General features: G+C 44.3%; 2 protein-coding genes across 3 annotated transcripts; one reads left to right on the forward strand and one right to left on the reverse strand.

Moving 5' to 3' along the window:
• Window positions 1–3948: 3948 nt before the first annotated feature.
• On the forward strand, window positions 3949–10961 carry LOC133969015 (protein ITPRID2-like). Its single transcript, XM_062405323.1, has 10 exons — window positions 3949–3986; window positions 4880–4908; window positions 5158–5211; window positions 5793–5832; window positions 6152–6202; window positions 6401–6490; window positions 7118–7326; window positions 7452–8551; window positions 9181–9268; window positions 9684–10961. Exons 3-10 carry the CDS (start codon window positions 5163–5165, stop codon window positions 9773–9775), a joined length of 1719 nt encoding a protein of 572 aa, XP_062261307.1. The 5' UTR covers window positions 3949–3986; window positions 4880–4908; window positions 5158–5162; the 3' UTR covers window positions 9776–10961.
• On the reverse strand, window positions 10680–15871 carry tarbp2 (TAR (HIV) RNA binding protein 2). 2 transcript variants are annotated; one of them, XM_062405379.1, is made up of 7 exons: window positions 15653–15871; window positions 14419–14733; window positions 14263–14332; window positions 13971–14088; window positions 13532–13677; window positions 12639–12834; window positions 10680–11978 (listed from the first exon to the last, which is right to left on the reverse strand). In XM_062405379.1, exons 1-7 carry the CDS (start codon window positions 15703–15705, stop codon window positions 11821–11823), a joined length of 1056 nt encoding a protein of 351 aa, XP_062261363.1. In that variant the 5' UTR covers window positions 15706–15871; the 3' UTR covers window positions 10680–11820. The 2 variants fall into 2 exon arrangements, with proteins under 2 accessions (XP_062261363.1, XP_062261367.1); XM_062405383.1 differs by having other exon boundaries at window positions 13532–13659; window positions 15653–15869.
• Between the last annotated feature and the right edge of the window lie 5949 nt (window positions 15872–21820).

Genomic DNA, 21820 nt, shown 5'->3' on the forward strand with positions numbered 1-21820 from the left:
AATCAAACTCCAGTGCAAGTCACAGTAACCAACAAGCGGATCACTTGAATAAGCTTTAATCATTATCACATTCAATTTTACAAGGCTGTTAAAAGATGGCACAGTGTGTTATATTTTAACTCGTCATAAACAACTTTTGGCGCCTGATGCCTGTGACACCGCACTGTCCCTGTCACTAAAACGAACGCATCCCTCTGGGAGCTACTTGTGAAGGATTGCTGCTCTCCTCCAATAGAAAAGGCTGTTTCTGCCGACGACTATCTACCAGCCAATGTGATTGGGCCAAAGGCGGAGAGCGGGGCGGGACTGATCAGGCTAGGTTGTCGTTCTGAGTATGATTGACGTTGGGTTATCTGTTTTCCGCCTTTAAGACGCCATGTGTCCATGTCTCCACTATCACAGGGATCTTCGCTCTCGATCCATCTGTGGTGCTGTCTCATCCTCCGGTGGTGACACGATCCGCGGGCTCGATCCCTGCTCGGCTCGCGGGGCTGAGCAAGGAGGAAGGCGTGCGGGGAGTTCAAGTCTTGCCTCCGTGGCCAGTGGCCACTCCCTGGTGGCGTCCTGTGGGTTGGGAAACAGCGAGGAGGCGGGAGGAGGGAGCCCGGGTGGAGGAGCAGGGACCCCATCACACTCACACACTGGCTGCGGCCGCGCGGGGAGGAGAACATGTCTCTGATGTGGGAGGGCTTGTGATTATCGGGACGGGCGAGGGGGCTGTCAGTGGAGCAGCACATGTGTCCATGTAAACAGGAGGGAGGGTGGAGTCCATCCATCCTCCCCCAGGCCTGCATCCACCCAACTGTGTGTGTGTGTGTGTGTGTGTGTTTGTGTGTCACCAGTGTGATAAAAGGAATCTCAAATCGGCGTGTGCTCCACCTCTTATATCTCACCCCTCCACAGTCAGAGCCATTACACAGGTTGATGCTGTACACAGGGCATAGATCTCAGTGTAGTATATGTTGTACCACACATTTATTTATAAACTTAATGTTTCTTTTTATTGTGCTTATCAGATTCAAAGGACTAGTATCAGAAGATTGTGATATATGTAGTTAGTCATGATCCTTAAAGCAAATGGGTATTTTGTCATTTGTAATACTTGGCGTTCTAAGTATTGAGTAACAGTGTTACAATGTTCTGCATTGATAATGTCACTGCAGGCTATGTAATATTAATGTAATCCAAAGTATAATTGCTCATAATTAGATTGAAACCTCCTCAGGACAGCTATTGCCCTGCGGTTTTCTTTTCTTTTTAATCCTAATTCATATATTTAACAAACAATAAGGGATATCATAAATCATGATGACATCAACACAATAACAAAAAGACTGAGCCGTTGGCAACAACAAACACACATACACACACACACACACACAAACACACACACAGGAAACACAAAATTGAGGACACAAGTGGAACATCTGGAATCTCAGTGCCTGTATACTCGCAAAGAGAGTGTATAAATATAGTAATTTTTCAGTTGTGAACATTTGAGATATTTTTTGACAGCTTGTATAAAAACAGGGGGGACATGAGGTTGTTTATAGAAAAGGACATTTGTGTTTCCCCAAACTCTGCTGATTTGTCCTCCATTTGAAGACCCGCACACTTTGTGTTTTCACAAGTTACAACTGGATTATGTTATGGAAAGCGTTCACGAGCCCGGCATCAGATAGACAATAACTGTCAAGTATGAATCAATAAATAAAAGTAGAAATAGCGATAAAGCCTCTCTCATCACAAGACATTTGACATTTATTTCTATAACTTTTTTATTTCTGTATTTATTTATACTACTCATCTTGTCCCTTATGGATAGACAGCAGTACGAGGCATGTGATAATTGTTTACGCTTAATTCCACTCACTTAAAATACTGCAGGTGAATACAGTTTTGGTATAGAAATGATCATTTGTATTATTATTGTTAATGTTGATGTTGATGTGATTGTTGTTGTTATTGTTATTCTGATCTGCTGACATTAGCCGTGGGGTGTTTGAGCGCGTGCAGGATGTGTCGCAGCCTCGACCCACGCACAGAAACGGTTCAGATGACACGAGGAGCCACTTCCTTCACTTCAGTCCGCTGCTGCTCGCGGTGACGTTGGGCGCGATGAGGATCCTCTGAACTGCGAGGACTCCATCGCTCGTGAGGAGGCGCCTGGCTTCAGAGCAAGTTGTGGCGTGAACTCCTCGTCGTGCATCAGCCGCTGACTGGATGCAGCTGGAGGGAGTTTCAGAGTTTTTGCCCAAAGCTGCAGCAAAGTTGCACACAAGCCAACTCCAACCTGCTGCAACAGGAAACCAGCGGCACCAGCACACAAGTGAAACCCGCGCCAGTGAAGGTAAAGCTGCTTTTCTTCTTTCGACTGTTATTTCGATTTTTCAGAGGAGAACATCCGAACACGACTTTACTCACCTGAAACCTTCATCTGTTAATCCAACATGTTTTTATTCCTCATTTGGATTAGATTAATGGAAGTCTTAATAATCTAACGAAAACGGCACAACATCCTTTGAACCCAGGAATTGTTTATTTCTATCTTCTTGACAATCATATCTTCACTAGATCATTTATATGACATATTTTAAATTCAGAAATAGCCATTGTGCCATACTACAGTTGCACTTGTGTAGTGCAGTGCTCAGGACCTTCACTGAGATATTAAAATGATATTTAAAATCATGTTATATTTATCCTCGGCAAGAATTGCATTCAAATGAACGTGTCGGTCACGCTGTGTGCCTGAAGTGTGTCTTCTCAATTCACCTCGTCCAGCCACTCCTGTATATATCTTGTTTAATGTTACACTGCTGTGTACTCTGTTAGTCATTCACCTCTATAAACAGTTTAGTCAGTTTGATACACAAAATTCTGGGGATTCAATAGAACTCTGTTGGTGAAGGCCTCCCGTTGTAACATGTCTGTTTATGAGTTGTAAAGTCATGTTGTGAAATGTCTGGTCCATGCAACACACTGACATTCACATGTCAAATATTAAAGTTGATCAGGAAACACAGTTCACTAGTTATCAACTTCAATGTCATAAGAAACAAAACACAAAATACTACAGGGGATTTCAGTGTAACAATCATATTGTCTTTTCCAAGCATACGTCAGTGATATGAACTATTGTCTGTGTTTATATTCTCAGGCCGGGCCCTCGTGTCCCTGTAGCTTCAGTCCCTCCATGTCCCCCTGCTGTCTGTAGACTGAGGCGATGGACAGCCCGTCCTCCACAGTGAGGCGGCGAGCCTGGATCAACAGCAGCCGGCGGCGCTCCACCCTGGAGGAGCCCGACCCCGAGAGGCGGCTGGGCAGCCTCCCCTCGGCCTCCATCACAGATGACGACGTCTTCTCTGATGGCAAGTATTCTTCGAATCTTATCTCATGTACAACTGACTTCTCCTGCAGTGATTGTAGCTGTTAGCTGACTTGACCATAGTATTTTATTGAATCGTCAAAAATGATTGTTTATGACCTTTGACCTTTTCCCTTGTATTACTGTGTATATATATATATGCGTATTTATTCCATTGTTTTTTTCTTTTTTTTTCTTTCAATGTATTAACTCTTCGTTGTTCCCTCTGCACCATTGTAAATGAGGGTCTTATTCCTCAATGTGTTTTCCGAGGCTTAAATAAATAATAGATCAATCAAAAAAAAGTCAGGGATCCAATAACAAATTGGACAGTTTACGTTTGAAATGTTTAATTAGGCAAATTTTTTAACCAGTGTATCAACAATCTAATTTCTCCTATTGCAGATATTCTAAAATACATTTTCACAGGATTATCTGAACATATTCCGATGTCCCACTTTTAAGTCCTATAAGTTGTCATAACCTCTAGAAGTGGTTAAACAGACGAGAAGCACCTGCAGCTCTGTATGAATGAGGATTAGTCATGAAGCTAAGATACGTGTCTGATTTCCACAGGATGCTTCACAGGAAAGATCGAGGACTGGCTGCAGGGTTGTGGGTGAGTCACTTTGCTCTGCTCTGCTGTGCTGTGTTTTTTTTTTCATTTGTGTCAAATGAACGTTAAGTTATATTTGGTTTGACGTCAGCCTCTCGCAGCCTCTGAAGGTGAAAGTGACAGTCGCTGGAAACTGGTGAAACAAACAACAGCAAGCGGAGACTGGAAACTCTCTGAGGTCACATGCTCTGAAGCCGCGGCGTTTGTTGTTGATGTGATGACGCGTTTTTAAACGATTCCACTGGAAAAAATATATACGCTTCTTGTATCTCTCAATAAAACTTTCCGAGCTGATTGACCCGAACTTGCAGAGCGGTCTCACAGGCAGGTTGTTTCTGTCAGGGCTCAGGTGCAAACATCTCAAACATTTCAGTCATTCAGGCCTGAGGCTGTTTCCCCGTTAGAATCATACATCCTGCGCCCTTTGACCTTTTCGAGCAATTGTAGTGGTTTTTAAGAGTAAAACAATTATATGACACAAGGAAGTAACAGTTATTTTTTCATGTTGTGAAAGTGACAGAAGGAAGGAGGTTATGTGTGTCATATACATCTTTGAAAAGGAAGCTAATCAGTGAGGGAAACCAAACACACGGTGTGTTCAGCGACTAAATGGCCTAAAGATATCTTGACTTTAGTGCAGTGGAACCAGGCGTGGGCTGGTCACAGCTTCCGATAACCAGCAGGAAAATGAGCAGCTCGGTTGGAAGGTGTTGACCATAGTTCTGCTTGGTGGTGAACATTGCTGCAAGAGGAAGTGGACAGACTTCAGCCGCTCGGAGAAAGTAGATCTGAGGGATTCTCTGAAGCATTGGACTGTATAGGCCGGTATCACTAATGTGTGCTTGTGTGTGTGTGTGTGTGTGTGTGTGTGTGTGTGTGTTTGTGTGGGTGTACAGGTCAAACAACCCCCGCCAGCTGAGCCTTGGTGAGTGGGACCTGAAATAAAGCATTCACACTTACATTTTCCGGTTTGGTGTTGTACTTAAAATGATAATATCAGTTATTTTTAATCAGGAAATTGAATCAGTTGAGTAGTTTAAACTATAACAGTCTATTAATGCGATAACGGCGCTCCATCTTTCACAAGCTCATTCTACAACTCTGAGTAAAAGCAAGTTATGTGACGTGTTTACCTAGTTACTAGAAATCAATGGCTTCCTTGTCCTCTCTTTAGAGTCTATGGTCAAAGCCAACAACTTTGATGATGACCTGAGTCTTGGTGCTGATGGTAAGTGCACACCGACACACACACTCACACACAGACACACACACACACACACACACACACACACAGACTCTCTGAAAGGGAACTAACCAAGCAGGAAATGTTCATAGAGGGAAATTAGGTGATCGTCATGAATGGATTCTATTCTCTACTCAAGCTTTTGTTTGTTGTGCTCGTAATAGTTGACGCACACAAAGAACCCTGTCAGGTGCTGCACAGTGTTCCCGTACTTCTCAGAGGAAGGAAAAGTTTTGGTTGAAAGTTTTATTTATAGATGCCTCAAAAGTGATTCTAATCCTCTAATTTCAGTTTTTTTAATATAACATGTAGGGACACACTACACGCTTAAAGCCATAGTAGGGAACCGCTCTGTACTTGTTGTCAGGTTAAGGTGAATATATTTGTGTGTAACAGCGAGGTAAAGAAGCGTTAAATGCTTTATTTAACTTAAAGATATCTTTACTTTAGTTAATATTAGATTAGCCCACCCATCACAAACAGTCAGGCACAGATTTAAGGGATTTGCCATTTAACCGTGCACACAGATGCATTTCAACATTCTCCTCTTTTACTCTTGGTTTCAGCCTCTGTGTTAAACGGAGGAATCACTCCATGTGAAGCTGGGTGAGTAGCATCTGTAATGACACTGAATTAGTGAATATAAGTTAATAATAATCCATGTTACCAGGAGGCCATTCTGTAGTTTTGAACAAAGTTCTTTATATGTGATAAAGGAAGTGTGGATATTTCTAATGCTTCAGCGTATAAAGAGTCTCTTCACTGAGTTTACACCCCTGCCCACTGAGGGTGTTTCTAGTGAAGTGAAAAGAAGTGTGAAGGACATGACCCTCATTTGTCAGTTGATGCTCGTGTGAAATACGCTCCATTTTCATAGAAATGAACTGTTGTTATCTCTCCTCTTTTTCTCACTATGACCGAGAAGTCCCGCACAGCATCCGTCCTCGATACTTCGACGAGGCCGACTCACCAGCAGGTCTGTCACCAAGATCCTTAAGCTGTACTGATATCCACCTCTTTGTAAAGGCTTTTTTTTCTATTTGTTACATTGGAAATGAATTAAAACAACTACAGTGAGGTCTTTCACCTGCCGTGGCTATAGATTTTGGGCTGTAATTCCTAAATGTTTAAACATTTGTGTGATGTGACTTTTCACATTTCTTTCCCACAGCAGAGCGGGACTATGCCCTCCTTCGTTTCACCTGGGGCACAGTATGACCTCCAGCTGTCCCTCCTCCTCCTACACCTGTAAAACCACGTCAAGGTGAGACAGCTACACCTTCGAAGGCCTCTTCATCCTGCAGGTCAGCAGGCTGATAACCAGGCTGTTGAACGACCTTCGAGACGATTCTCCCAATTTATAAATCACTTTTCCTCTTTAACATTTTGGGCTTTTACCTGGATAACAGGATACACAGCATTTTGATCTTATTCCCGTGCTTTCATTCACGTTATGTCCACTTGTTAAATGCTTGGTTGGATTTTACGCAAGATTACACACAAACAACTGAACAGATTTCCGTGAAACTTGGTGGAAGGATGTTGTATGTGCCAGGGAGGAACTCATTACATTTTGGGGCAAATCCAAGAACGTCTTTTCACACTATTTAACCTCACAATACAAAATATTTTTTTTAATTTTCACCATTTACCAGGGAACAATTAATCGATCTTGATGAAAACAACTAGGCACATTTAGGGAACTGATATCTATGAGTGTGTGAAATTTGGCACAGCTTGATTGAATTTCAGGAAACTGTTCACTGCATTGGTGGAGGTATGTGCTCGACTGAGGGCCACTGTAAAGCACTTTGCAGCTTTGTTTTATTAATGCTCTTCATGCTTGAACAAAACACTTACTCCCCCTTTCTCTCCTTCATACCTACACCAGTGTATCTGAGGTCCTGGATATGTATTCGGAAGATGCCGAGGAGACGCTGTACGAGTTGGGTTTTGGCAACGATGAGCCACAGGCCACGGTGCGCATCCCTCCTCGTTTCTTCACCTTCCCGTCTCAGGCTCAGGGCATCAGCTTCCGCCTCTTCCTGGACGCACAGCTGCGGCGGATACGAGAGGAGGACCCCAGCCTCTCTCTTGCTAGTAAGACTGTGGATTGATACAATCACTCTGCCATCGGTCACCTTTGTGAACTTATTGGTATGTATTAATAACGACATAATTCCCGGGATATAGCAAATGAGATCTGTATTGTATTCTCTCCCCAGGTCGCTTCAGACAAGTCCAAACGCTCACAGCGATGGCCAACGTCTTTTACTCCCTCTACTCCCACGTGTCCCGCACCCCGGTCCAGAAACTGGTCCCACCAGAGTTATGCCTCTCGTCTCCCATGGAGAAGATCGACCGCTTCCGGAGCAGCGTTCGCAGTGAGCCGCGCTCTCCGGTGGAGAGGCTGAAGGACACCGTCTCCAAGATGTGCCTCTACACGGGCTCCCCTCGGGGCTCGGTCTCCACCTCTCCGCAGCCGTCACCCAGGAAAAGGTCCAGCCTCCCTGACGTGGTGGATATGGTCCTGGTTAAAGTCAAGACGGAGGTGACCAAGAAACTGGATTTGGGGGAATGTAGCAGGAGTTGTTCATCTGTGGATGTCGGGCTCATAGATGAGGATACATCCTGTAGGAGTGGACACATGGACACAGACATTGTCGGGAAAAAAATCCATCATAAGGAGACAAGCAATAAACAAACAGATCATTTCGATGCTGATGACAACGTCGTCCGACCAGCAGACGATGACAGAAAGACTCTGAATATAGAAACACCTCTTTCCACATTATCAGGAGAACTCGATCGTCTGGGTCTCTCACCTCAGGCAGAGCAGGCGGCCATGGCTACACGTGATCTAATCTGCCCGCAGATAGTGGAGAGCGTACACCACGCACCCTTCTGCTGCCAACACACACCCTGTCCCAAAACACACACTGGGACACAAGGCACTGATAAACCACATGCACCTGACATACAAGCCCCTGTATCTGCTCCTGGTGAGGACTCATCCTCCACAGGGGACGTTACGTCTTCTGGAGGGGTCGGGCCGGTGGGTGCATCCAGCTCACTTCCTGTCCTGGCCCCCGCCGGCAGCCATACAGATTACTGCATCACTGTGACCGGCTTGGAGGGGGGTGGTCCCTCGTCCTCCTCCAGTGCGCCACATTCCTGTCGTGCTTCAAATGTCCTGCCTGTCCGGACGCGTGCGGGGTCGTTAGAAGGCGGGAAGACCCGGTACCTGAATCCTCCGACTCATCAGGGCCTGAGGAAATTCTCCAAGACCAACGTGAAACCGGTGAACTCGTTTGAGCTGGAGGAGGTACGGTGCTGTGACACTCACATGTCTGAGGGCAAGTCTCACACCGGGCTCACAATCCCCATCAACATGTTGACACTCTGACATGTTCAGGCACTATTACCTTATTATTACACGGGTTGCCTCATATTGCCCCGACACAGTCATTTTATTTCTCCACAATATATTTGATTAAATCCCTTTTTTATTTTATTTACCTTTGTTAAGTTCTCCGAATGATTGCGATTGGTCATCCGTGAAGCAGGCAAAGCGCGATTTGCAAAAACCAGAAAACAAAACTAACACCCTTCATCAGATAGAGAGACCGTTTATCTTCCACTAGTTCCCAGAAAAAGAACGAGCTGAGCACATACCTCCCCCAAGGCCCAACAGTCGCCCTGAATCCAAACCAGCTCCACACTTATCAGTTCCCTATATTTGCCTGATTTAAAAAAAATAAATATCCATAAATGATTCCCCAGAAAAGATGTGTACATGTTGTAAAACGTCCAACGTTAAAAATGTTAAGGATCTGCCCCCGGATCTGAATGTTCACATTGTTCGGCTCCATTTAGACGTGCTTCACATTGTTATCTAGCTACTCAATAGTCAAATCAGACTAACAGTGAACAATGTATGCTTCGTGTCAATAGGTGCACAGCGCAGGGGAGGAAGAGTTTGGACAGTCAAATACTACAAGGGCCACAAACTCACCAGTGTGCACGCAGGGCCAGCACAAAGGTACAGTATATTCATGTTTTATTTGTGTTTGAGGAACATTCTTTACATGTTGCCTTGGTACAATGTGGTCAGGATATACAGGAACATGACTCATCATCCAACAAACTGCTGCGCAATAAATACTGACCCTGTTTCGAAGGGAAGTAACGCATGTGGTCGGTTTGTGGCTCAGCAGCCACTGTGCAGCACTTTGTCAAAGCACGTGGATGTTAGTAGAAATGGACAAACTCATTTCTGCATGAAACTTCCTGGTAAACTTGAAAACATTTAAGAGTTGAATATTTCAGACAGATATATGTTGAAAAATGTGTTTGAGATTGAACGTGCCTCCATTCGGGCGGGAGTGCAGCTCCGTCTGTGCGGTGGTGGACGGTGCAGGGAGTGGTTGTCTGACCGTGTTTGTGTCCTGGTCCAGGTGAAGTGGTCCGGGGCGACAGCGTGCAGTCAGACAGCAGCGGCTACGCAGACGAAGAAGTCAGCCCCTCGTCGGACAGACACGCCAGATGACACAAGGACACGGCACTCCATCGGTCTATCTTCACACATTTGCACTGAGGATTTGAGTTTGTGCGACTCGGGATTTGTGCGTTCAAAATGACTTGGTCCCCTTTGAAACTTTTCAGAGGATCTACACAGAAGAAGTCAAGTTTATCAAAAGGTTTTTCCCGGCGCTCATCCTCAATACAATTACTGTAAATGAATAAACATAAAGACAATGAAAGACTGCGGGGGATCATCGCATTTGAACAGTAACGAGTCAATCTGGAATTACAGCATGAACAACACATTACACCACGACAACAAGTCAATTTCACATGGAGCTCACACTTTATTTATTTTAAACTGGGCAACAATTTAACTATGACAAAGAACTGTCTCAAATTGAATAATGTCAGCACATAAAATTCACTAAAACCAGGAGATAACTTCCTTATCTCAGAATAACAAAATGCAGATCTGCCGTTTCAGACAAAATGAGGTCAGTGTTGCGTCAAACCCGCTGCACTCGGACATGTTCAGCCTGCATCTGTGCAAAGGACTTTATCTTCTCAACTAGTGCAAACTGTTTCCAACTCTTTTCCAATACTTATTTCAGCAGAGTGCAATGAATTGTATTGACAGATTAGCTACTGCAGTAACTGAGGCGGTGATGAGAGTTCACACCCAGACGCAGGTGTCAACGGCTCTTTCAAATAATGTCACAGGAATCAGTCACATTGACGGAGAACAGAGAAACGTAAATCACAGGGGTGTGAATTATAAAGAGGAAAACAATCGTTAGTTCATATCTTTGAAACGGCACAAAGACATTATTTTTTTGAGGGATGACTCAAAAAACAAACAAAAATCAAATCGTTTTGTCTAATGTTCTACTGATAACAACAACAACTCCCAGTTATTTTTTCAGCTCTTTGATTCACACAGAAGTTAATTTATTATTTATTGGTCTGACTGCATAGTGAATAGAGAAACTGGGAAATATTTGCTACAATCACATTTTGTGTTGTCTTGATTTACTCCCAAATGTGACAATTTGTGTGTGAACTGAACCAATAAGGAGATTCTAAATTATGCTCACTGTTTTCTTTTGTAGAGTTCTCATGATCACTGTGAGCATTCCTAAAACGCTCTGATAGTGTACATCTTCCAGGGGACTCTAAACATGGGAAATCAATAAAAAAAAATGGTATCACTCAAGCTCTCTGATGTCTCCTTAGAATTCTACTAAATTTGATTGATTGACACGACAGTAAATATCAGAGTGTAACATTATTAGAGAGGGTTACATTTCAAACAAACCCAATATGTGCTGGACAGAAATCAAAGAGTTAATTTCATCTGAGTTTTAAAAACGGCAGGGGAAGTTTGTCAGAAGAAACTCAGATCCTTCAGGCTGAACCTTCAGGCATCACAGCGACAAACTGTTTGAGCTTCAGGGGATCAAATTAACATACAAGACAACAAAAAAAAAAAAAGATTCACACAAGCTCAAGTGTAAAAAGGTCAGTTTCTTTAAAACCATTCTCCTCTGATATTTGTTCAGCAGAGTCTCTTCCTCCATGTTTCAGTAGCATGGCTGTTCATTCTTTTCGAGTCCATCCATGATATCGGTGATTCCATTGTCCAATTTCTTTTTGCGTTGCACCAGAATTCGTCTCCAGTTTTTGACAAAAGCACCATTTAAAATTCCAGATACAGACTTTTTGTAAATTTTTGATTTGAGGTACAAAAGAAATGAGCTCTGTATGTACTGAAAAGCAAATATGAAAGTGACTGAAAGGGACATTTTTAAATAATTTGCAAGAAGAGGAGTGTTCATGAATTTTTGGGCAACTTAATGTTCACTTGCGACGTTTAGAAATCAAAGTGGCCAAATCGGGCTCCAGGGCTTAAACTTGGGGGACATGAAAAGTTTTGTTTCTCCAAATTTGAGGTAATTCACGGTTTTTGAACTCATCACGAAGGTTCCCTCTGTCGGCCAGAGTGGAAATTCATCCTGGCAATGTGCAGTTTTGCGAGTTCGAGTCTGCGAGTGGGAACACGACTGGACATCATTTCCCTCCAGCCATGATTTTGAGGTAGTGCAGTGCATTGTGGGCTGCGATGGCACGAGCGGCGTCTTTGCTCGGGGCGGAGCCGTGGCACACTGTGGCTGGTTGCGTGGACAGCTCCACGAGACACTGGCACACGCCGCTCAGACTGGGCCCCTCTGAAACAAGAGAGAACGAGGAAGTTGGAAAACATTGAGTCGGATATTTTCTTGCATCACTGCTTCTGTAGAGGACAGATGGCGACGCGTCTACATAAACTAGTTATTATCGAATGAATCCGTTATTTTAATATTTTAATTGGATCCGTGGAATGACATTTCTGATGAATCGATGTTTTGAGAGTGTAAAAGAGTAAACCGGTTTTTCATGCACAAACATTTTAACAAAATAAAAACTGCAGTGTATTAGTCCCATGTGGTGACACAACTTAACAGTCCTGTGCATCTGTGAAGTGCTGACGTCAGATGAAAGGGTTTCAGCTGCACGGAACTGTGACATGCAGCTGCATCATATCTGATGTGAGTTAAAGTAACCACATGGTTTTTTTTTTTACATATAATTCGTGGAATGCTCTCACCAAAATGAACCCATGATGCTCTTCAACTTAGTTTGCGTAGGTGTTAAAAACCAGATAAGAAGGTTCAATTCATATTCACATGAACTGAAATGCATCTCTTCATGCATGTAGCTGTAGAGTATCATCAGTTATTGTCCGTTCAAAGTCTAACTCCTCTTTAACTCAACTTTAAGTTAGTCGAACTGTCAGCAGAGGTGAATGGAACTGTAGTTAATGTCAACGCTGCAGTTTGGGAACTCACCCAGATCCAAGTAGCTGACGTCAAAGCTCTGTTCGACGGACAGGTCACTCAGGAGGGAGCAGAAGTCCGAGTCGGAGGGCATTCCCAGAGGATGGCTGCGGAGCTGGAGGATCTGCTCTCCAGCTGAGTTACGCAGAGAGTCCCATGTGCAGCTGAAGCTTTTACTTTTACCCGAGTCAACTTTGTTCCCCATGTGCTGTGTGGGTAGGAGAGAGGGAAATTCACAGCAGTTAATTAACTCTTATTATCAGCCAGCAGGACTTAGGAGTAAGAAAAGGGGTAATTGGCTGTCAGGTGCATTTCTGAAAGACAACTGAATGTAACAGACCTGTTTAGCCACTATGTAAAGATAATAGATTATTTGCCCGTCTCGTGGTGTCGATAACCGACATAAGAACTGACCGAAAATGCGACTTGTGGGTTTGAATGAGCTTATTACAACAAACTGACCCGATCAGAATAATTACAATATTTATAGAGAAGCTGTATCATGAGTTAATGCAGAGTCGGGATGGGCCTTCTTATCAGTTCAAACACATGGAGCAGGATGCGGCGGCTACCAGTGGTCAAGTCAGGATGAACTGGGTGTGCAAAGTTAAACGTGTGTGCAAATGATAGTAGAAAACGTCTCTTCATCTCCGGTCACACACCCATTCTCACACACTTTACTTTTTCTGGCACTGTTTATATTCTTTTTTTGTTTTCCTTACACGCAAGGACTACATGTTACTTATTATTGTTTTGACTCTTTCTGCTGTAATATTGCAAATGTCCCCATTGTGGGACTGATACAGGATTATCTTATTATATAATATCTCCTGCAGCGCTGTGCATCAGGCCGAATAATTTACCGCTACTGGTGCACATATGTACAGAGAAGGTTTGTTTCTCACCACGGTGAACGTATCATCCTCCACATCTGGCTCGTGGGGGGTCCTCAGGTCCACCGGAACATCGTGGATACGCGATAACATCTTAGCTGCTGCGTTTCTCTTGGCTAGTTTCTTGGACGTTCCACTTCCTGGAGATGAACCGGAGACTGTGGGTTAGGTATGACCACATCTGGTCTGACTTGTTGATTGTTATTCAGCAACCATCATTTGCAGAGTAAGCTAGTAAATCTTTTAAATGGGACATTGATATTTCTGTCTATCATAGGCAACTGTAAATGGTGACAGAGAGAAATCATTGATCCTGCTATTCATGCGTGAAGAGTCAGTGAAGGTCAGACACTTCTCAAAACATGGCCAAATTCCTTGATGTGCATGAGGATAAACACATCGCACACAAACGTACACACATGTTCACTGGATGAAACATTCTGCATTTTACCGATTTCCACAAATCTCTCGACTCTGCAGGTCATGGTGAACTCTTTTCGATGTGCAGGACCAGACTCTTGAGTGACCGTGTATTCTGGCAAACGCCATCCTTTCTGCACCACCAGCTCCTGACAGAGAAGAACACGGACAAGTGTTGAATCACAAAATAAAGAAACAAACCAAAAAGGCATGAAACTAACAACTATCGTGACACAAACTGGGAAATTGTGATAAAATGTTATTTGAGAAAAACAAAGGACATAATTCAACTCTGAGCACAGTCGTTTTCTTAGATGACTCACCTGCAGAGCCCCCACGGGGTTACATTCGGACTGCTGAGAACTGCTTGAGGTCTTCATCTCTGTCTTGCAGCTGCACAGAAGATGAGATAAAACAACTCAACGATCAGTGATCAAGCCACACAGACCTCAATTCAAGGGGAAACGGACTAAACTGACCTGTCTCCATCAGTAGACACTTGAACCGCAATAATACCTTCTACTCCAACACCGACAACAGTGGGACCCTCGAGTTCCTCTTGTAGCATCTTCAGAGCAGCCTCGGCTGCTTTGTGCTTGGCTGCCTTCTTGCTGGGCCCTTGGCCGGTGCAGCTGATCTCTCCAACTGAGACACGGAACGTGAAGTTGGGCTGGTGGGCCTGTCCCTCGGCCTTCAGCAGGTCATACACTGGGGTCTTGCCTATCCGCGTTCCATACTCCTGCAGCAGACTGATCGGCGTCTTTCCGGGATTCACAGCCAGCATTTGCTCAATACTGAATGGAGGAGTCAGACACAGAGTCAGATGAAAGGATTGTCCTTCTTACATATTTCAATAAGGATAAATTGTGCGCACTCACTACACTCGCCTAAATTACACAAGTGTCTCTCTATTCATGGAATGGATATTTATATTGAACTTTACCAGCCTTATTAACCAATCAAATTGCTTTGCAGTGTAAGTCAGAATTTCACGCACACATTTCCTATTATACCCCATTTATATATTATCAATTTGGTCACACAAATCCAGAAAACCTTACTATGGAGTTGAACCATTCTCCAATCCAGCCGGTTTCAGACATACACTTAACTCCAGAGAATAGATAAATGCTACAATTGCACATCTACTTTGTATTGTGGAAACAGAACTTTCAACAGCGGATGTGAAATTAAAAAACAGATATATTTACAAAAGTAAATAAATGTGAAGAAACAATCCTACAAGGATAACTTTAACTTGTATTTGTTTTAGGGACAGTGTTCATACATTAATATGAGCAAAATGGTTCATAAAGATGTGCCAGAGTTAGCCTCTTAGACTCGTTTCTCTATTAAACAACTGGTAACGCAGGATGCCCCGGTATGTGTGGTGTGCACGAACATCTGTAGAGTCGAACCCGTGCAGACTGAGAACCTATCATCAGGGCAGTTGATTTCTAAGAGTGAGGACTGAGGACGTTTTTAATGGTTATCAAAACGTTATATATAAGCTATAGATGTCTAATAGCACTTTTGGGACACATCTGGATTCACTAATTTAGTAATCACATCGTAATCAACAGGTCCATGAATCAACAAACAGTAACAAACGACAGTAATATTAGTTTAATAGTGGAACCAGTACAGAAAACCAGTAGATGAAAAGCATGTGATGCTCAGTGCTAGGTTAGCTTAGCATGCGTGCAGCTTCACCTGGAGCACCCGGAGTTATTCTTCCAGCTGTCCGGTGCTGTCTCGTCGTTCATTCCCTATTTCCCGCAGACGGTGCCGGTCGGTTTCGGATCCACGAATCCCCCCAAAGCAGGACGGACACCCCGCTTCTCAGCAGACGGCGGTTCCACGGGCAGGAGACATGTGAAGAGCAGAAGAGGCGCCCTCCGCTCCGACACAACAATGTGACGTAGCACGCCTCCGGCCGGAAGTCCAGCTCTCATTGGTCATAAAGAGCTGTGGATGACTTCGATTTGTACACCGGGAGGCACCGAGGAGGAGGAGCGGTATATGAAGTGCGATCGTTTCTTCTCAGTAGACACCAGGTGAATATTCCTGGGGACAGGGGCGGCTCCTGGTACAGGCGACACAGGCGGTTGCCTGAGAGGGCGGCACAAGAGACTGATTTATCACGACTGACACATGCAATGTAAAATACATTAAAAGTACATTAACGTCACACCATCAGCCTCTAACCCCTGGAGCACAAGAGCTATAAGCGCCGCAAAAAGCGGTCCGCCTCCTTTCCTCGCCCATGTTGAATACTCAAACAGACAAACTGTCTCTGTTTACACCTTCATTCTAATATAGCTTAAAAACCCAAAGCAAAGAATTAAATCGTTTCAAGATGCATCAGTAGACATTCAATTATCTGAAATAGTTCTATTTTTGTATTTTTGGTTAGAGGTTAATGTTTAAAGTTTAGGAAGGAATTTATCGATAATCATAAGGTTAATTGTTCCTGATGTGGGTGGTTGCTCCTCTGTAATCATCCGTTATGAATACAAAGAGCCAGAAGAGGGCGACAGTCAGTCACTAATGAGTCTAAATGATGAACGTCTCTGTGGCTTGATGCTTTGAGCTCCTGGGATTCTGGCACCTGTCTCCTCTATAGTACACAGACCATTCATCCAGGTATGCTGCAGTGGCTCAACTTACACAGATACTTCTCTCTAATAAATATCACAGTTTACTTATAGGACCCATTTAGGACTAACTTAAAATGTGCTTTACCTGGGATCTTTTTGCTGCTAAATTTTAATCGTCAATATATTTTAAAGTACAAAACAATGAAATAGAAAGTCCCTGGTCCAAGCAACATGCTTTTACATGTCAAAATGGTTCAGAGCAGCATAAGAACAATGGCAAAAAAATTATAGTAAAAACTATTTCTTCAGATAACATTTTGATAAATCATATCCAGTCAAGTCAGGTCAAAGATTATTTACATAGCAGGTTTAGAACTATCCCTGATGCCCGAAGTGCTTTCAGGCTTAAAATAAAAAGATGTTTAGAAGAAACCGCGGAATACATAGAAAATTCATGAGCAATACAAAGTTTAACATCATAAATAATTGAGAATTGCACAGAAACAGATTCAATCAAGGTCTCAAACTCAGCTTGAGTTGAAAGCCGTTGACAACAATTGGGTTTTGAGCAATTTATCTTTGATTTGAATGGTTCTAGGGTCTAAGTGGGTCGGATATGAACATGATAGTTGAAGAAGGCCCTGTTTTTGTGTTAAGAAGGCAAGGAAGATTGCCTTATACTATAAATCAGGCCAGCCTAAAGGAATGGCCATAAAATCAATGATCAAACAATAACAACTGATTCTAATTTGTGTCTCTCAGTTCAGTTAGAATCCTTTTCCCTGCTGAGTATACTCAGAGCAATCCAGCCGACGCTTTTAATCGGTCTGACCCTCAAATTTCAGAACCTTCTGCCCAAACTAACGTAGCAGCACTTCCATAAAACATTTCACTACATTTTCCACCTTTCCATCATTTCATTTATTGCTGCGGCTGGACGATTAATTCCGTGATGGTTTGCTCATAAACCCCTTCCTGGCCGCGGTTGAAACAGAGCCTGGGTTCTAATGGCTTCACTCGCTGGCCTCCGTCTGTCAGCGGAGAGGAGCACGGTTTGGCCAAACGCAACACAAAAGCGAATCGGCCATGACAATGAGTAGAAGTTGTCTCGCGTTTGAACTCCCAAAACCTACAACCAGAGCACCGGGATTTATCTGACATCAGAGGACACCACTCCTACTCATCGTTAGTACACCCTCAGCGGTGATTGGCCTTGTTTGCCTGGGGGGGGGGGCTTCGTTTGGCCCTCATTTATTGACCTATAACCTGATTGTGTTCGTGTTTTTGTATTGAGCAAGCGGTTCAAATCACTGAGTGAGTGGGGGATCGGGAGGGAAATTGTGTAGCTGCGAGGATATACTTCATCCGAAATGTATGCACACAATCCACAAACACACTTTTCCGCTTTCCCCCGTTTTGGCCCATGGCGCATTAGTATGTGTGGTTCCCCGCTTGCCAAAATCATCAGTGGATATCTTCAGGCATGGCGCTGTATGAATGCTCTTTTTCCCCTCCTTCCACGATATGATGGGTTTCCTTTTTTGTGTGTGTTTTGATCCCTCTCTTGCGGCCGAGCGGCGCTGCGGCGAGGCGCGGGCTCGAGTGGCGCTCCTGTGTTATTTTTGGCAGCAGCAGTGGTTGGTGGCTGTTGAGGAGAGAGGAGACAGAAGGGGGGGGGGGGGTAGCGTGAAGCCCAAAAAACCGAGGCTGTTTAAGGGATTTCTGTCTGAGGGAATTGCTCTGTAATGATCAGAGAGTTTCATATGGATGTGCCGTGCTCTCAAACGCGAACACGCACACGCACACGCACGCACGCACCCACACGCACGCAGAGAGCGCTCTGGCACTGTGCACTTCTACATGTAACACTTCACAAACACCTCATTTACATCTTGTCATTCACAGGGCTACACAATCAAGAGTCGCCCAATATTGTATAATGTGAAATTTAAACATTTACATCCACATGTGATGAATTACATTATTTGATTTACAAATTTAAACATGTTTCTTTGTTTGCTTCTCACAACTTGTGTCCTCTCGTCCCATGGGAACTGTGTCTTGTTTGTCAACCACTTTGTTAACGCTCTCTCTCTCCTCGGTGGGAGTCAGCGGGAGACGTGCTCGTGCGACGTGCAGTGTCAGACATGCACGCTCCTCCCTCTGCGCGTCTCCAAACACCATTCGAAAAAAGATTTTTCTCCACGACTCTATTCTTGGCCACAGATCAAGAGAACATTATTACTCTACTTTATTTATTTATATATTGTGGTGGGAGTGTGTGTGTGTATGTGAATGTATGCGTGCATGCATTTACTGTGTGTGTTTGTGTGTGTGTGTGTGTGTGTGTGTGTGTGTGATGTGTAATCGTGTATGTATGTGAGTTAACCCACAAAGATATTTCAATTTCTTCAGAATATTAAATAAACATGCAGCAGCAGCAGCAGCAGCTCCAGTGAAGCGCTGCCTGCCAGTGGGTTTCGGGTTGGATGGGTGGCGGTGCTGGTGGTGAAGGGGGGAGAGGGGGTTTGTGGCCGTGGCTCTGGGGGGGTGAGGCAGCTCATGGTCAGGGCCCCCGCCGGACACACTGGCGCCTCGCGCTGGAGGACTTCTGAACCACCACACTCCTCCACCAGATCCCTGCCAACCCTGGCTCCTGCTCCCGCTTCCAATCCACATCTCTCTCTCTCTCTCTCTCTCTCTCTCTCTCTCTCTCTCTCTCTCTCTCTCTCAGTTGATCCGAATCCAGATCCATTTGCTGTTTGGCTGTGGTGTCCTTTCTCACTTACCGCTATACTTTTGATGGCAGGTCTGTCTGATGGTGTCTCTACCTTTCTCTCCTTAGGGTTTTGTGTTTTTTACACATCCACCCATCCTCCTCTGCACTGTCTCTGCTTAAATCCCCACATTTTAAATGTTCCAAGGAAGTATTTAGTGGCTAAAAAAAAGCAAACACGAATGGTTTGGGCTGTATGTCAGTCAGAATACCATCAAGATCGTGAGCGTTTTGAAAAAGGAAAGAACAGTTTATGGGTGTTCTAGATATTTGTAAAAGTATTAGGTTATAATGAGCCATCACTTTTTCTAAGTGTTTTTCCAACCAGCTCCAAGAGATATGGGGCTTTTCCTCTTGTCAATGAAAAAAACTTTCCGCTGAGGTCAAAACCAAGTAAACCGTTCCTCCTCTAATATATGAGCTCTTACAGTAGATCTCCCTAAATGATCCTGAATTTGAAATCTGTCAGTAAAATTAATCATTAGTCATAATTACACATCTGTATTAATGCTGCATCAAGATCAGTTATCTAGTGCTACTTTACTCAGGCAATCTACTGCACCCACTGCTGAGCACAATTGAATTATGGATGTCAAACTCTTAAGTAGAGTGGATGTGTCACACTTGCAATTTTGTTAACTAAATCTTCCCCTGGAAGCAATTTGTCATCCGGAGGCCATTAAATGGGGAGGATATTATCTTTTTAAAGGGGCACAGACTCACCCACAACTCTCCCACACTTCCTATAAACAAAATGGCCTCAGTTAGTGGTACATTTGGTGCATTGGGCAGCAAGGGAGGACTCCCTTTTAAACTTTAAAGGCGGCTCTTAGGCTCGGAGAGGCTGCGACATTTGTGCGATTAGAGCAGGAAATGTGAAAGGCACTCCTGGTTTGATGATGCAAGGCGCACACAGCGCGGGCTGCTGTTTGTGTTGTGAAGTGAAACGTGAGGGTGGTCTCGCCTCCGTCACCAGCGTGACAATGATGCACGGAGCAGACGGGACGTAGTGCAGCAAGATGCAGCGTTGTTGCATCAGCTGGACTCAGACGCATGTTACCACAATGGCAACTGAATTGGCTGCATCAATGAGGGAATGCACAAATCTTTCTTTTTTTTTACTTATTTGTAACATGGCGCTACTTCCTCTCCTGATATGTAAGTGATAAGCACGGCATCTCCGAGATAGCCTGACCTTTTTACCTCTGGTATGTTTCCTCTGTTTTATAGTAGCCTGACCTCTTCTCCTCTCCGGGTCATGTTGTGGTTCACTCAGGTCACTATTCCTTTCCCCCCTCGCCATAACAGCCTTATCTTGTTTTTACTCATGGCCTGACCGCTGAGCCTCTGGGCGTGCTGACATTCTTTCCCCCCCATTCTACCCCCGCTCCGTCACAGAGACCCAGCCACACCTGCAGACACCTGTGCTTTTGTCCTGCCTCATGCCCCCCCCCCCCCCCCCCCGCAGCCCCCTTCCTCCCGCTGCCCTGCGCACACAGGTAGGTGGTAGCAGGAACCCGTGCCTGTGGCTATGCCAAAGCACAGGCCATTGTTCTTCGTGACCACTCACTTAGGACCAGATAATGGAGAGAAAAGGAGTCATTAGCATTTTGTTCAGCAGATCATGAGGAGCTGTTGTCTCATTTTAAGGAGCTGGAATCGGAGTCTCAGAAAGCCGAGAGCCTCTGGAGTAATTCACTAAGTGTAAGTTTGTCTAACTCATCAAGGACTTAACACTAAGCACTGCTTGAGTGAATGTTTAGCAGTTCCGTCTTTGTGTGAGCTCGGTCGGAAATGGTCTGCGTGATGGCTTAAACAGGTGTGTCTGATCCCCTGGAACAGCCTTTGTAGTCCTATTAAAGCCTGCAGTGATTTGATTTTGTTGAATGGAGTGCAGGGGCATGAGTGGGCAAACCATATGGAACCGATTGGCCGTCCTCATGTGTCACTGCATGTATACTTTTCTTTTTATGACCTTATTTGAAGTAACACTTAATGTTTCCTGGCTTTCTAAATAAAAGAAGTAAAAATAAAGTTAAGGCTACAGTACGCTGCCGCCGCCACCACTGCCCAGGGAGTGAGTTTAAAAAAAAAACAGTAGCAGCGGAGGTTTTAAAACCCACTGACCGTCTTCTTAACCCCCCCCCCACCCTCACTCACTGGTCGGACACACCCTGCCCATACCCTTGTTCTCCCTGTTTGCCTTTTATGCTGTGGATTCGACCGTGCGCCCACTTCAGACCACCATAAACATGTCGGCCCCTGATGACAGAGTCGGCCCCGGGACGTTTTATATAAATTGACCTCAACTACAGCTCATTAGAAGCCCTAAATTGGAACCATGCAGCCGGGGAAGTGTAAATGTTACAACAGGAGAGTCGGCAGTATCATGGGGGGTTCTCCCGATACAGGTCTTCACGAAGATCCTCAACTTTTATGTCACAAATGTTTGTATTCTATTTGCTTACCCCATTTGTTTCTCATGACTTATGCAAATCAGTTTTT

The sequence above is a fragment of the Platichthys flesus genome, chromosome 2, assembly GCF_949316205.1.
Source record: "Platichthys flesus chromosome 2, fPlaFle2.1, whole genome shotgun sequence".
Taxonomy (NCBI): domain Eukaryota; kingdom Metazoa; phylum Chordata; class Actinopteri; order Pleuronectiformes; family Pleuronectidae; genus Platichthys; species Platichthys flesus.

Bases quoted from the DNA above. Each gene is read 5' to 3' on its own strand.
- tarbp2 (XM_062405379.1), bottom strand. From the start codon at position 15,705: ATGAACGACGAGACAGCACCGGACAGCTGGAAGAATAACTCCGGGTGC. The intron at 14,089-14,262 runs GTGAGTCATCTA...CTTCTCTGTCAG, and splicing joins ACCCCGTGGGGGCTCTGCAG to GAGCTGGTGGTGCAGAAAGG. The intron at 13,678-13,970 runs GTAAAATGCAGA...CCTAACCCACAG, and splicing joins CGAGAGATTTGTGGAAATCG to TCTCCGGTTCATCTCCAGGA.
- LOC133969015 (XM_062405323.1), top strand. From the start codon at position 5,163: ATGGTCAAAGCCAACAACTTTGATGATGACCTGAGTCTTGGTGCTGAT. The intron at 5,212-5,792 runs GTAAGTGCACAC...TCTTGGTTTCAG, and splicing joins CCTGAGTCTTGGTGCTGATG to CCTCTGTGTTAAACGGAGGA. The intron at 6,203-6,400 runs GTCTGTCACCAA...TTCCCACAGCAG, and splicing joins CGAGGCCGACTCACCAGCAG to AGCGGGACTATGCCCTCCTT.